Source organism: Microcebus murinus, chromosome 5, assembly GCF_040939455.1.
Source record: "Microcebus murinus isolate Inina chromosome 5, M.murinus_Inina_mat1.0, whole genome shotgun sequence".
In the NCBI taxonomy this organism is placed as follows: domain Eukaryota; kingdom Metazoa; phylum Chordata; class Mammalia; order Primates; family Cheirogaleidae; genus Microcebus; species Microcebus murinus.
This window is the reverse complement of record NC_134108.1, coordinates 11234180-11249968: the sequence shown is the minus strand read 5'-3', so window position 1 is coordinate 11249968 and position 15789 is coordinate 11234180. Positions and strand designations below refer to the sequence as shown.

Here is a 15789-nt window from a genome sequence, read left to right as displayed (position 1 = left end):
TTTTAAGAGACCTAAACGTGCCTCCTGCTCCCACACATTACTTTATAAAATACAACTACCTCCAATCCCAAGTCTCTCCTCTTACCACCAGCTGAAACAGTTCAGACTTACCTTATTTGTTTCTTCCACTAAGATGTACGTGAGTCCAGGGACTCTGTTTTTACTCACTGTATTGTCAGTGCTCAGAACCATGCCAGCCATCTGCAAGGTCAAAACTTAACATAGACAGTCCCCAACTTCTGATGGTTCAACTTAACAATTTTGTGACTTTACCACAGGGCGAAAGTGATACAGAAATTCAGTAGAAACCACACTTTGAGTACCTACACAACTATTCTGTTTTTTACTTTTAATATAGTATTCCATAAAGATGAATGCCCATCTGTAAGCAAATTTAAGGTAAACTGTGCTGTTCAGTATGTGTAACGTAATCATAAGTAAAAAAGCATGTGAATATGTGTTCTTACCCAATCAGTAAGTCAGCAGGTAAACATTCCAAATCATGCTATTCTTAAAGTTTCTAAAATTTCAGCTTAAGTTTTCAGAATATTACTTCTATATGAACTGACTTTTAGTCTTACAAATTTTCTTTTCAAATCTTCAGATTTACTATATATTTTCTATTTTCTCCATTATCAAAATAAACTGGCCATCAAAAATATGTTGCTTTTGCTGTAGAAACACAAACTGAGAACTCCTTTTTCTTTCAATCCAAGAAAATGGGAATTAAACACACACATAAAAGATTAAACATCTATGATATCAAATCTCAGAAAGTTGGTTAGAAATTCTAGTAGTTTTCATGAGAGATGAACACTTTTCTACTTTTAATTGAGCAGCAAGGGACATAAACAAGGTGAGAAGTTATAATATGGTGTAACCTTGATTAATAAGTAAAAAGTGAAAGAAGCCTAGATTTTAATAGTAATTAACTTTTCAAAGTTTACTCATTGGCAAAAAAAAGAATCATAGCCCTTAGAAAAGTTTCAGCCAAATAACTGAGTTCCAGTAATCTAAAAAAGTTGAATCCCGATAAACAAGTCAAAAATTTCCATGCTTGCAGTATCTATGTTTTTGCCTCAATACCAGGATAGTTAGTATTTGAAGTCAGATCATAAAATAAAACCTTAATTCAGATGTTAAATCTTTGAGGCAAAAATTATATATTGTGTAACCTTTTTCTGTATCATAAGAGGAAATGTGCTTTTCTCATTGCAGCTTCCTCCAGGTCTTTGAAAGTCCTCAAGAATTCCTCCAGCAGTGAGTGGACCAGCGAGACCGGCAAGGGCAACTCGCTGGACTCGGACGAGTGCAGCTTGAGCAGCAGCACCCAGAGCAGTGGCTGCCACACGGCTGAGAGCAGGCAGGACTCCAAGAGTGAGTCTCCTGGGAAATACCCTCACTCAGGCTTGGCAGATTTTGTGGACAATCTCATCAAAGAGAGTGATATTCTGAGCGATGAAGATGATGACTACCATCAGACTCTGAAACGGAGCAGCCCTACCAAAGACATCGAAATTCAATTCCAGAGGCTGAGAATCTCTGAAGACCCCGATGCTCAACCGCCAGCAGAACCCCAGCCTGGCACGGAGGCGGGTGAGGGTCAGAAAGGAGGGAAGCAGCCCAGACTGGTCCGGGGACACTTCTGCCCCATTAAACGAAAAGCAAACAGCACCAAGAGGGACAGAGGAACTCTGCTCAAGGCACAGATTCGTCACCAGTCTCTTGACAGTCATTCTGAAAATGCCAACATGGATCTAAATTCTGTCCTAGAGCGAGAATTCAGCGTCCAGAGTTTAACATCCGTTGTCAATGAGGATTGTTTTTATGAAACAGAGAGCCATGGAAAATCTTAGTGCAGGTCAATCCAGATATGGGTTAAATTGCTCGTTTTAAACTGGTGGAAAAGTGGAAATTGCAGAAAAACTATTCATTATTATTGGGTTTTGTGCAGTATACATTTTCCCACAAAATAGTTGTAAAGATTTAAGTTATTTTAATTTATTGTGGATCAGAAAACTAGACTAAACTGGTCAGAATCTGTAAATTAGTTTATATCCCTTTTGAGCAGGTATCAAAATGATTTAGAATCCTTAAAATAAAATTGCCTTCTAATTATTTTAAGTTATGTGGAAAACGTAAGGCTGGGGAAGTTGTGATTGATAGCTTTTTAAAGGGTCATTTTTTTCAATTCTTTGGGCATTTTCTTTGAGCTGTTAGTTTTTACTTTATTTAAAGCATATTTAAATTATTTTAATGTGGTTTAGGGGCAAGATGTGCAGATACTTCATTTTTGTAAGGTTGTGATAGATGCTGTTTATACAAAACATGTCATATCTATGCAGTATATGTACTAAAAGAAAGCTTGTACTGTACCTTATTTGATAATTATTTTCTCTACCAAGCTGTACAGTAAAAGGAAAATAAGTCACATCTGATCATTGGTATTTTTACTGTCATTCTGTAAAGACAAAAGAGTACACATATATAAAAAGCGCCATTGTGAAAAATCAACATCTGGCAGGGTGCCAGCCGCCAGAGCAGTAGCTACAGCCTGTAACTCTCTTTGTCTTTGTCTTTTTCCTGAGTTTTACTTTTATTTTGCTTGAGTTCTTCTCTGAAATTATAAGCAAAGAGGTGCGGGTCTTCATCACACATTTTCCTGTACACATCACAGAGGCTCTTAAAGTGTGAGATGGATAGCTGCCTGGGCCGAAGGGTAGGGTCTATGTCCGCCCACTGTAACAGCCTGCCCGTGCTTTCTAAGCGCTGCGCTTCGGGGAATAACATTCTGAAGGGAAGAGAAAAAAAATCTATTTTACTTAAATTGGGGGACTCATGACACTTCCTTCTTTCCTCATTTGAAAATGACATGGTTCCTGACAACTGACACTTGAGGAGGGAGTGGCAGAGGACGCTGGAGCCTCTTTGGTTACAACACCAGGCACCAAGTATAACCTACCCCTGGAGGCAGTTCTAACCTGACTTGCAAGGTGTGTCCACAAAGGGAAAATATGTTCCAAAGCTAAATCAATACAATATAATCAATCAAAATATGTTCCAAAGCTAAATCAAACTTATTTTTAAGTTTAAAGTAACATCTGCTCAGCTGTATTCTTGTGGAAATATAAGCTTGATATGCCTTATTTTGATATGAAAGTTATACTTATTTGTGTGACAAATCTCATTTTGATATTCTAATTTATCAACCTTTCTTGTAAAGTTAAAAAACACTTGATACCAAAATACAAATAGTTATTCCCTTCTTTAAGATATTTCTGAAGCATCTTTATGTATTTCCAATTTAATCCAGCAAAACTGAATCATTTTTAAATGAATAGCAAAACTGACTACTGAAATATTGCAAAGTTACTTCTGGATTGTACTGTCTTCTCTCAAGTCTCAGAGGCTCCATGGTGTTCATCCCAAAGAACCTGATGTCATGGCCAGTGGAGACTGAGTGTTTTGTATCGGCTGATGGTCCTCTGAAGCAGGGGCCCTCAAACTTTTTAAACGGGGCCAGTTCACAGTCCCTCAGACCGTTGGAGGGCCATTGGAAAGTGCGGCGCACATTCCACACATGCGCACTGTGGGCCTGGGACAAGTTGGCTGCTAAGCAAGACAGGCAGCAGTGGCAAAAACAACTGGTGGGCCGTATGTGGCCCACGGGCCATAGTTTGAGGATGCCTGCTCTAAAGGAACTGCATGTCCCTCACACACTCAGGGTTAGGTAACATAAATCTGAGTTCAGCTGCATGGCAAGGGGGACTGATTATGGTTTCTAGTACCTGGAACGATCTGTGGTGTGGTATGACTGAAGGACACCAACAGGTCAAAGTGTGTCACAGTAGTTGATCCATATCTGTGCAAGAACTGTGTAAGTGAAATGAATGGGGCCCATCACTTAGCTGGGGGTTGCCTAGGAAACACTAGGACCAGCTCTAGACTCACACCAATTCCAGGATTTCCAAAAGCAGGATATATTTTCTGTGAATTGTTTCCCCTCACAAATCAGAGTAATCACGTATAGTCGTATGAGTCGAGCTCTGCAGGAAGATGAGTGTGAGCTGAGATCCAGTTTGTGTTTGACCTGCCAGCAGCTCACCCGAGATGGGGCTACAGCAGGCAGAGGGGTGCCTTCATTCTACTTAGCATGAAGATGGCCAGTGGCATCTCTGTCACCAGCTCTGCATCTTAAATCCCTGCTAGAGAAGCTGGAACTACTTGGTAAGGTAGGAATACTGGCTTAATTAGAGTCAACAAGCGGCAGGCTGAGGACTTAATATTAGCCATCTGAAATCCTCAAGAATGGGTTTTGTGGATTGCAGTGGTTTCAGGATGCAGCTGCCTAGCCAAACTTGAAGTAATTTCATGTGCTATTGGGACACTTCACACCAGCAGAAAAAGAATTAAAATGAAGCTATGTAAGGAGGTTTTAGAAAAGAGAAATAATGCCCATAAAGCTTAGCCCCTTTAAACAGCTAAACATTGTATTAAATGGTAATTTTTAAAAAATACACACACACTTTCCTGTCTTCTTAAACAGATTATAATTGGGCCTAACTAAATATTTTCTTGACTCTCGCTGTGGTCACTTCAGGGCCCATCGAGGCAGACAGCCCCTACACCACTATGCCCTGCCTCGTTCCCTAAAGATGCCAACGTGCCTGAGCAGCCACTCCCCATTAGATGAAAACCCCAGCACAGGGTCATCGTTAGCTGTGTAATCACCAGTTTTAGGTGGCACTTTTGATAAAACCAACCTGTAAGTGCCATCTGAGGATAAATTAAGGCTTTGCTTTTTGTCAGAGCCAGTCAGATTTTGTTCGTCACAGGATTTAAGCTAAGGGTAATATTCATAGATAGCTTTATGAATCATACAAACAAGGTCCTTAATCTTTAAAAGTGACTGAGGATTTAATAAAAACTACTACTGAAAGGAAAAGAAGACATTCTTACCCAAGCCCTCGATGGCAGTATTTCCTTCGGAACTGGAATACGTTCTGAACGACTTTTTCCACCAGCTTGAATGGCTGCTGTATCTTGGGCTGTACCAAGGGAGTGAAGTGTACCACGCCCACATCCACCTTCATTGTAAGCAAACATACATCGTTTTGTCGCAGGACATGTGGCATAAGCTGATTAATCAACTTATCTTTGTAAACACAAGAGGGTGGGCTGTCAAGAGCATGGTTTTCATAAACAAACCTTTCCATGTACTTCCCTTTCAGCCGTCTCCTGGCATGTACCATGTCCCACTTTGGATTTGAGATGACAGAGAAATCACAGTTGGCTTCATCTGTTCTACAGTGCCACCCACCAAACCTGTGCTTGCTGATCATGTAATTTTGAAATGCAGTTTTACAATGGCCTTTTACAATCAATCCAAATAATCATTAAAGTCAGTAGGCAGAAAACAAATAGCATTAGAATATTTTAGTTAGCTTTTGGATGAGTAAAGAAAGAAGCTACAGCAGCAGCTCTATTAGGCAGGACTTCAAAACAGAGAGAAGGCAGACAGCCTCAGGGACTACTTAGTGCTCAACTCCCCAGAAATGAAATCAATTAGGACACCACTTATTTGGGTTTGACACTGATTAATCAGCCAGACTGAATTCACCAGAGGAGTCTGCACAGCCACATAACTTTCTGGTAGCAACTGTAAATGTCCCAGAAGGTGCAGGCAGGAGTGACACTGAAAATGGAACCACCAAAAAATATCACTGTTTGATGGCATTTAAGTTGCTACCAGCTGTGGAGAATCTTTAATTATCAGCAGATAAAACTTTTCAGGCATATCTGATACAAGATTTATATCGTGCCTTATTCTGAAAATGGACTCATGGTGATTCATGAGGATACACTCAAAATAACAAAGGAAAAATACTGAAAGTAAAGACAAAGGGAGAAATGGAGTCCCAACAGCCCACACAAAAATGCTGACAGAGATCATGGTCTAGGAAATGGGAAGTCTCTTCATAATTGACAAAAGCATTAGTCTTGAGAAATTGTTAAACTTGCTACTCAGACATCATATAGACTCTACTTAGGCTAAGAAAGTAGCAATTTAGTGGACTGTAGTACTGCATTTCAAAAGGAATTCTACTTTAAAATCCCATAGAGGTTATCATTTGCTCTTGGGAGGACTTGCTTCTAAAGATCCTTGTGGTTACATAACTCCTTAAAAATGCCCTGTAATATATAAGGATAGGAAAGTTTTTTGTTGGACTTTTAGGGTAGTGAAAAAGTAACTGTATATAATGGGGGACTCGGTGGACAAGAGAACAAAGTGAAAATGACTGAAGAGGTGCTCAGTCAGGCAGCCGGAATAGGTATTAGGAGGAGCCAGCAGGGTGTCCCCTGCAGGCCAGCTGACCCACCAGGCCAACCCCCATGCCCCTCCTCCTTGAATAATCACTGAGCCTGCCCTCAGAGGTTTCAGATTAGCTACCGCTACGCCTACTGGATGTAACTGGAAATAGAAGACTTTGATTGTAGGGCTGGTGTGGGCTGGCACACGCGGACAATGTTCTCAACAGCAGGGTGAGAACTGCTGGTGGAGAGGCCTTTCCACACCAAAAATGCCCCCTAAATGTCCATCAGCCCTCAGACTATTTTAGCCAAGTTCTATGGCAGAACAGTAGTTATGAATAGTGATTACCTAACTATAATGTTAAATGCTCTTAATACTTTTAATAAGTTTTTTGAATTATATCCTATATTTGGCTTTATCAGTTTCTTCAAGTTCAGTAACAACTACTTCCTGTAGGATTCTAAGTACTATAGGACTTTCCTTAGACCTTAACAAGTCAAACCACAGAGCAGGGGCCAGCAGTCGTGGAAGGGTTTGTGGTCACAGAGAAGAGAGAGACTGGATAAGACCAAGGGCCTGCGGAGGTAGCACAGCCGTGCTCCTGTCCCACCTAAACCCCGAGTAGTAAACCACTCGGAGTTTAGGTGGGACAGGAGCATGGCTGGAGGAAGAGAAGAAAAGGCTTCACAGGAGGGCAGTTCTGGGGGAGGAAAAAGAAGAACTGGTCTATGAGTCGGGGAGAGTAGAAGAAGCTGTCCAAGACACACTATGATGACTTTAAATGTCAAAGACTCCTTCCTCCAAAATGAAATGTCCATCTCACCTTGCTTCCTCCTGATTTGGGACAGAGAAGTGGCTCTGTCAGGAAGGTTCTCAACCACTGTCTAGACCTGGCCCACCTTGTCACTCTGACTCTCCATGCCTTTCTCACCCTCTGCACTCACTGGCTCTCATTCTGCTACCCTCCAGAACTCATCTCCATCCCTTCCACTCCAATCCTCCTAATTACACGGAGTCAACTCTAATAAGAATTCTTCTGCAGTTACCAGGTGGGATCCAACAGCCGCTTAGTCTCCAGAGAAAAAAATCTTTTAGCAAAATTTGACATAAAATTTAACCCCTACCTAACATCTAAACCCATGAAATACTATAAAAATTTTACATTAAGTTTTAATAAATAATATTAAGACTAAAGGCACAGAGATAAAAGCACTTTCCTTCCAGTTCAAAAACTGCCACTTCCAGCTTCCTTAGATTTTTTTCATCTATCTCTGTCTGTCTGTCTATTTATTTAGAGACAGGGCCTTGCTCTGTCACCCAGGCTGGAGTGCAGTGGTAGAATCATAGCTTATTGCAAACTTGAACTCCTAGGCTCAAGCGATCCTTCTGTCTTGGTCTCCTGGGTAGTGGGAACTACAGGCATGTGCCACCATGCTGAGCTAATTTTTAAATTACTTTTTTGTAGAGACAGGGTCTTGCTATGTTGCCCACACTGGTCTCAAACTGCTGACCTCAAGTGATCCTCCTGTCCCGGCCTCCCAAAGTGTGGGATTACAGGTGTGAGCCACCATGCCTGGCCAGATTTTAAATTTCAGCCTCATCTTTATTTGCCTGATTGCCTTAATTCCTTTGAGATATAGCTGGTGCTTGCAAATATTAAGAAACGCCTAATGTTTGTTTTATTTAAAGATTTAAAACCCTGAACAAATATAGTAGTACCCCATGTAAACTGTAGCAGTAGACTTCTAAAGTTTAAACACAATCCTGACACCCAGTTAAGTTGGTTCACATTATAGGTAATAGGTGAAAGAAAATTCCCACTCACAAATACAGTTACTATTTAGTGAAGGACTCTATAAAACTCATGTGTCCAAAAAGCTCTTTCAGTAATGCTTCCTGCTTCTGGGGTGGGTGGTACCCCTCCTATACCACTCTCTCTTTTCTCCCTTCCCCTAAGAGCACTTTTCAAAATTACTCAGAATGATGGAGCCCATTTTCTCTAGAACCACAGGAAAGCTGCTTGGTAACTATGGTAACACATACAAAAATGCTTTTTACTTATAATTGAATGCTTATTTAAAATTATAACCATTATTTTTCCTTCCTTGAGTTTTAAGTCTATTAATGGGGTTGATTATAAAAAAGAAATCAATATAAAGGCATTAGAAGTATTTAAAATATTCTAATTCAATACTGCCAGCCCTTTTCCAAACAATCTATCAGTACACCAAAATGACCTACTAAAGTTTCAAATGAAGGGACTTATAATGAATTTAAATATTTGCCTCTCTAGCTCTACATGTCAATGCTGCACCAAACTGAGACTGTTTCGCAATGTTAGCAGCCTTGGCCACAAGCCCAAGGTGTCTACGACATCACTGATTATCAACTCAGAGCAGCACTTAGAACTCACAAGGGACCCTGGGTAAGAAGATATTAAATCTTAGATGTTACTACAACTCAGAACTCTAATCAACATGATGTATGGGGGACATTGAAGAATGTACAACTCAGTTCTTGACAACCAGAAAACACCAAAGAGCTGAATCACTACCATGTGAAAAGACACAGAAACAACAGTGGCCACTGGGTCTTCATTCAGCACTCTCATGGTGTTCCACAAGACCATTAAAGGACAAGACAGTGGAGAAAAAGGATGATGAGGAAGTTACTATTTAATCAGCCAAGATGCAGCTGTAACAGGGAGACAAGAGAAGAGCTGTGAAAAAAAAAGAAAGACGAATCTTTAAGCATCAAGAACAAAATAAGGAGGATTCAAAGTTCAACGTGTTATTATCAGGGAAGACTTGGGTAGTCAGGAACAGGAAGCATATGGCTGGTTTGGAGGCTGCTAGCACCACGTGATGGAACAGAGGAGGATAGGGACTTGGGAGAGTCATGTTCAGTGTCAGGTGAAACAACAGAGAAAGATGAGCACCCCAGAGGGCTCGGTTCCTCCACCCTCTAGTGTCTACTTATTCTGCAAGTGCCTACACCAAGCTAATGACAGTCCCCTTTGAACATCATAGGCCTCCAGGTTATGACTTCCCCAGGTAAGGATAACCCAGGTGAGGGTGTCAAGTCACCGATGCCTATGATATAATTATGTATTTTGTAGAAAAAGAAAATACTGACAAATGTGAATGAAGATCAATTTTTCTAGAATTGGTTTATTCTTCCTGTGATCCTTGTCCCAAACCCAATTTAAGGGCAGAATTTCAGTTGTAAAACCTTAAAATTTTGAAAGCATTCTAGGTATTTGAAATCAATGTGTTCAACAAAGATTGACTATACTATCAGTACATATATATCTTTTTTAAAGTTTATAATTTGTGTTAATGTTACAATATTAATTTCTGCAGAAGTTCTATCCCACCCCTTTTATCTTCCTATAGACCTTTTGTTTTTTTTCTCTTTCTCCTTGGAATCATAAAAAAAAGAGAGAGAGAGAGAATGGATTTAAACAGTCACTTAGTGTTTCCTCTCAGAGCATAAGCAGTAGGAATAATTGAGGCTGAGAGAATGACAGTGAGCTTAGGCTGCGATTAGAAATAGGACTAAGAAAAGCTCAGGGTGAGGGGAAGAGTTGGAGAGAGAGAGTTTTTACTGTGTAAATTATGTATGTAAATGTATATATGTATGTATGAAAATTATACCCATTAGTAATAACAAGATGAGTCAGTGTCTCTTGGTCCCAAGAGAAGAAACAATTTCTTTCCTCAAAAAAGTGCAAGAGGAACAGGAATTAACAAACATTGGATTAAGATTTTCTATTTAATCTAGAGTCTCTGGATGATCATGGGGAAAATATCTTTCTAAAACCATGACATTTTTCCACAAACGAAGACCTTGATGTCTGTGAAACAGCAGCATCTGAAGGTGCCCTGTGCTAACTGTCCAGGCTTATGCTCCTGCAATGGTTCCTGGGTGTGGCCAGAGTAGCTTGAGGTGGCCTCCAGCTGCTCTGCTAGGGCCACGGTGTGGCACCACATGTCTGGCTCCGGTGCTGCATTCCAGACAAACTCCAGCACCTCAGAGTTAATCCAGTCCCCTAGAGGTGGTAACCAATCCAAACAAACTCACAAGGCATTCAATAAATGCTGCTGTGCTATTAATATTACTACTAAAAGACAGATACAAGAACACAGATGCTAATATAGTAATTCAAAATGACCCATAACTGTCAAACGGACTAGACAGAACACACTGTCTAGTCAGTACATTCCTTTCCTAGAAAAACTACCTATAACTGCAAGCTCTTTTATAATTAAGGTTGTAAGCAAGGATACAAAGATTGATGGTCATAGCTGCCACTGGCAACAAGCCCAAGGCCGGGTGGCTCACCTGCATGGGTACAGAGCATTGGATTCTCTTAGCTGTTCTGCTATCACCACCCTAACCAAGCTCTTCTTTTGCTGAGCTATTTCTTTAAATGTGCTGATGCTGTTATGTTCTTTCAGTTTCTGGCCTGAGAGCTATTCTGTCTTTTAAAAGTTGAATTCTGTAACTACTGGATCTCATCTTTTACATGCTGCGTTCACTAGTTTAACCCACGGAGGTCTAGAGGCAGGGCTCACTGTCCTCCTTATGTATTGGCAGAGTTACAAAAATCAGTAAGAGAAATGATTCAAAATAATTGCAATTATCTAATTTGGCATAAAAATACAGAGTCCACATGAACCCACCCAGGAAGACGTATAATGTGGGCTGGGGCTGAGATGGTAGGGCCAGCTGGGTAGGAGAGAGTCACAGGGAAGGAGGCAGAGAGGAAAGGCGAGTGACAGCAGCAGCCTGGACGAAGCCCAGCAGCCGAGATCTCAGACACCGCCAAGACATGAGGACAGTGGAGAAGAACGTCCTGCTCTTCAAATTAACATACACAGAGAATGCTGCAGTAAGACCAAAACAAATACATATTTATGCTACTTGTGAGAGTGAAAAGGCTAGGCTGATCTTGCAAATGTCATCACAAAATCCAAAGACAGTCTTAATATTCTAAAATAATGTGATGAAAGCACAGAAGAAAAATTCTCATGCTTCTTTTTCATGAACACATAGACATAACAAAATGTTTGAAAAATAAGGTATCGAATAACAGATCAAATGGAAATGCAACCTATAAGCAGAAACACACACCTGCTTGCTACGAAAGTCAAATGAACTAGGATGGCCTCATTAGACATTTGAGAACACAAATAAACCACGGAATATTCATCTTCATTTTTCAGAGTCTCACTATAATCAACCAACTACTAATTTTAAAAGTTAAAGTCTTTAGGCCAGCCTAAAGCATTATTTTAAAACCAAAATTACCATAAAGATGGAGGAAAATAATGGACTGATTGTGCTCATAGCTGATACTGTTAATTCCTTAGAACTGGGTCAGAAGAAAAACATTATTTTAAGATGAGGTAAAATCACTTCAAATTTGTGGGACTGGAACAGGCAACTATTTTATCTTACTCAGAACTATCATTATTTTCAAGGTTGAACAAAAAGCAAAGAAAAAAGCAAGAAAACCTTATTGTTTTCAAAATTCAGAACTCCAACTTTTCATTAGAACTAAGCCAGCAGCATTTTAAAAATACAATGACTGGACACTAGCCCAGGCAATGTAATAAGAGCCACTGGGCTGGTGCCTGGGCCTCAGGGCTTTTGTAAAGCCCATTGGTGCACAGGGGTGAGAATCACAGGTCTAGGGAACAAGCTCAGTTGCTTCCCTGAAGACTCAGTATCACTGCTTGGGGAAGTATCACACAGTCAACCCAAAACCTGGTGATTAAATTCACAGATCTCTGTGACATGCCCAAAGCCAGCCCAAGTCCTGGGTGAAGCTCCCCATGGAGGCTGAAATGCCAGACACAAACTTCCTCAGCACCTCTTGCAGCTAAGTATGGCCATATGAACCGGTTCTGGAAAATGATATTTTAAAGCAAAATTGGGGGTGGGGAGGAGATTTTGGAAACTTTTCTTGAGGAAAGGTTTAGCCACACCCTCTTCCCTCTTACTTTCTCCAAGAATGTGAATATGAAATTGGAGCTGGGACAGCCATCTTGCAGCTGTTAAAGTCAAACTAAAATATAAAGACAAATTTCTATATTTATGTTTTATTTGGGAAGCAAGAACTGTAATCCGGGGCATATACACAGACTGGGTGGTCTTCGGTTTGTGTGGAGAACAAAGAGAAGGCTGGGAATTTTATTTAAGAGAAATGTTATGTCTTATTCTGAAAGAAACCTCATGGGTACCAGAAAAGATTCTGGGAGCTGGCAAGCTCTGATGGGTGACTGACTTCCAGCAGTTACCAGGTAAAACTGGTCTTAGAGTTACAGCAGGATGCTTCAGCAGCTGGGCTTGTGGAAAATTCAATTCTTGGAGCCCATGCTTTGTGCCCCGAGTGCTTTTTTCTCCCTGGCCCCCTGGGTATGACAACAATGTCCCAATTTGTATAATCAACTTTCACACAGTCAAGGAAAGCCAAAAACTCAGTTTGAAGAACAGAAAAGCAGAAAGAGCCAGGATCCTTGAGAAGAATTTTAAACTGTAGAACCAGTCTGAACTGCTGCCCTCCAAATACTAAGTGTCCTTATGGTTTAATCTACTGTTAGATTTTCTGTAATTTGCCCCCTGAAAGGGTTAATTTGTTTCCACAGCTTATGAAAACTACCAGAGAGAAAGATGACTCATTACAATGAGACTTAGAAATACTCTTCTAAGGGCTTCAAAAATCACAACGTTCTGGACCTCAATCCCATTCCTGCAACTTACTCATTTTATGACCTTAGTTAAAAGTTACTTTTCTGTAGCTTAGTTTTCTTGTCTGTAAAATGAGAATTCAGGTTTGCCTTGAAAATTAAATATTACAGCACCTTAAACAGTACTTAGCATATCGAAAGCAGCTCATAAATGGTAGATATTATCATTAGCCAAGATGACAAAACTAAAGAGTTGGAAAATTATTTAAAATTCTAGTCCTGTTTAGAAAACACAAATTATATTTCTAGTCATTCAAGTGAAATTTATAGTTTAATTAACATTACTTATATACTTAAAATCAGTTTATGAATTAACTCATTCAAAAAATATTTACTGTACCCCTACTATGTGCCAAGCACTGCTCCCAACACAGGAGAGTCACCGATGAACAATACAGACAGAAGGCCCTGCTCTCGTGAGGTTTACATTTGACTTCAGGGGTTCGAGCCACGGTGGGAGCAAAAAGGGGCTCAGAGGTGGCAGAGTTCTTAGAAACGAAATGATCTGCTGACTGACTGGGTGCTGGGTATGGAATCAAGGATAACTGTTACGATCTGGGGCTTGCCAAGTGGAAGGCAGGGTGTGCCCTTAACAGACATGGGGGACTGTGGGGAGAACGAACTGGAGATGGCTGGGAGTTCAGTTTTGTGCTATGACAGGTCTGAACTTTCTGTAAGTGATGTGGAGTTGACAGATGGAAACACAACTTCGGAGTGTAGGAAACAGGGCCAGGCAAGAGTTTAAGTAAGGGGTCTGAAGGTTTATCTAGAAAGTCTCCGGACTGAAAAGATGTCTCTTCAATGTCCCTATCAGAAGTAGATAATAATGATGAACAACTACATTTCCATTTACACGTCTTCTTTTCCAGCTCCTTTTTTATATAAGAAATTCTTCCTTGATTAAAGGTCTGTAGTTAATGAAAGCAGCTTCCATTTCAGAATTTGTCACTTCTAAAGCAGGCAATTAATATTTTATAGAATAACTTTTCATCAAGAAAGAATAATCATCAAAAATGTTTTAAAAATAGAAATGTACATTAAAGCATGCTTAACCCTTCAGTGAGCTTCATTATGCTGGTGGTCAGGGTCACCACCTGTCATCATCAGCCTCAGGAGGTGTGTCTACACCACAACCAAAGCAAAGGGAAAAACAAGCTGGACGTGGAAAGGATCCGACAAGGTTTCTTCTACTGCAGCAGTACTAACAATGCTGCTGCTATTAACACCTGCCAGTCAACTCTGCTTCACCGAGTATTTATACATAGAATTGTTTATACGAAATAACAGTATCATAATATCAAAATTATAATACTATGGCTGAAAAGATAATCCACAGTTGTTAGATTTATAAGAGAGGAAAACTTGCTAAATGCCAAACTCAGAAAAGATGAAAACAAAAGCAACTCTCCAAAAAATAGAGATAATTGAAATGTGTTTTATTCATTACTTTTAAAGAAATGACTAATGTCTAACTTGGTTATTAAAAGTTATGAAATTTAAAAATCTAGTCATAAGGCCGGGCACTGTGGCTCACGCCTGTAATCCTAGCTCTTGGGAGGCCGAGGCGGGCGGATTGCTCAAGGTCAGGAGTTCAAAACCAGCCTGAGCAAGAGCGAGACCCCGTCTCTACTATAAATAGAAAGAAATTAATTGGCCAACTGATATATATATAAAAAATTAGCCGGGCATGGTGGCGCATGCCTGTAGTCCCAGCTACTCAGGAGGCTGAGGCAGAAGGATCACTCAAGCCCAGGAGTTTGAGGTTGCTGTGAGCTAGGCTGACGCCACGGCACTCACTCTAGCCTGGACAATAAAGTGAGACTCTGTCTCAAAAAAAAAAAAAAAAAAATCTAGTCATAAAATTATCTTTTCTGTATAATGGCTATGAATTTATAGTTTGTAGAATTAAAATTACTGAGGAAGAAAAAAGTGAGAAACCAAAAGGATGGTGGTAAAATATGTCTATATCATTATTTATGCTCTACAACCTCAATAAATGATCACAGCTTTATCTTATACTTCTCACATTATTTTGGTGTAATTTCTTCACAACATTGTCTAAAGTCTCTAATTTATAGAGTTATACTCCAGAAGTCTTTCTCAGTGGAAGGAATAACAGAAGAAAATTCAAGGCACTGCAAAAAAATACTTGCAAGTTTACTGATCAGAATCAAAGCAAAAGTTGTTGCTGGGTTTTCTTTTATCATTTATTAAAAAGAATATATTCTTCTGAATGGTTATTTTGAAGGTTAACAATCTTGAGGATATTAGTTTCAGAGGAGTCAACAAGCACCAGAATAAAAAGACAGGCTCAACTATCACTTGCAAAGCACAATCCAGTTAAAAATATTTCAGACCATATTCTTTCATTTAGCTGGGGACATAAAATAATAAACTGTATCTTCCAACATAGATAAAAATTCAAAAATAAATTATAACTGTGACTAAAACATAATATTAAAAGAAAAGAAAGCCTTTTTTGTGAGCACCCAAATAATTCCTCCTCTGTACACAGTGACACAAAAGCATTTTTAGCTTTCAGGTTTCGACAAATCCTGTTGTAACAACAATTCCCTCCCTTCCCCGCCTCTCCTTTCTTAATTCTCCCACATCTCAAAAAATGAGATGGAGAACCTGGTATTTATCTTCTAGCACCATCAGCAGTTTTTACCTCTGAGATTTCTATGTTGCCTTTTATTTGCTTTTTCAAGTTAACTTGGA

The 15789-nt window shown here is 39.8% G+C and overlaps 2 protein-coding genes across 5 annotated transcripts in view; one reads left to right on the top strand and one right to left on the bottom strand.

The window, feature by feature from the left end:
• The window catches only part of TIAM2 (TIAM Rac1 associated GEF 2), a 104166-nt gene extending 101839 nt beyond the window's left edge, over window positions 1–2327 (top strand). For both annotated transcript variants that reach the window (XM_012759604.3, XM_012759605.3), the window contains one exon: window positions 1219–2327. In XM_012759604.3, coding sequence (XP_012615058.3) covers window positions 1219–1856 — 638 coding nt within the window. In that variant the 3' untranslated portion in view covers window positions 1857–2327. The remainder of the gene's footprint in view (window positions 1–1218) is intronic.
• Window positions 2328–2433: 106 nt separating this feature from the next.
• The window catches only part of TFB1M (transcription factor B1, mitochondrial), a 55582-nt gene continuing 42226 nt past the window's right edge, over window positions 2434–15789 (bottom strand). For all 3 annotated transcript variants that reach the window (XM_012759608.2, XM_076002849.1, XM_076002850.1), the window contains 2 exons: window positions 4960–5087; window positions 2434–2791 (listed from right to left, as the gene is read on the bottom strand). In XM_012759608.2, coding sequence (XP_012615062.2) covers window positions 2548–2791; window positions 4960–5087 — 372 coding nt within the window. In that variant the 3' untranslated portion in view covers window positions 2434–2547. The remainder of the gene's footprint in view (window positions 2792–4959; window positions 5088–15789) is intronic.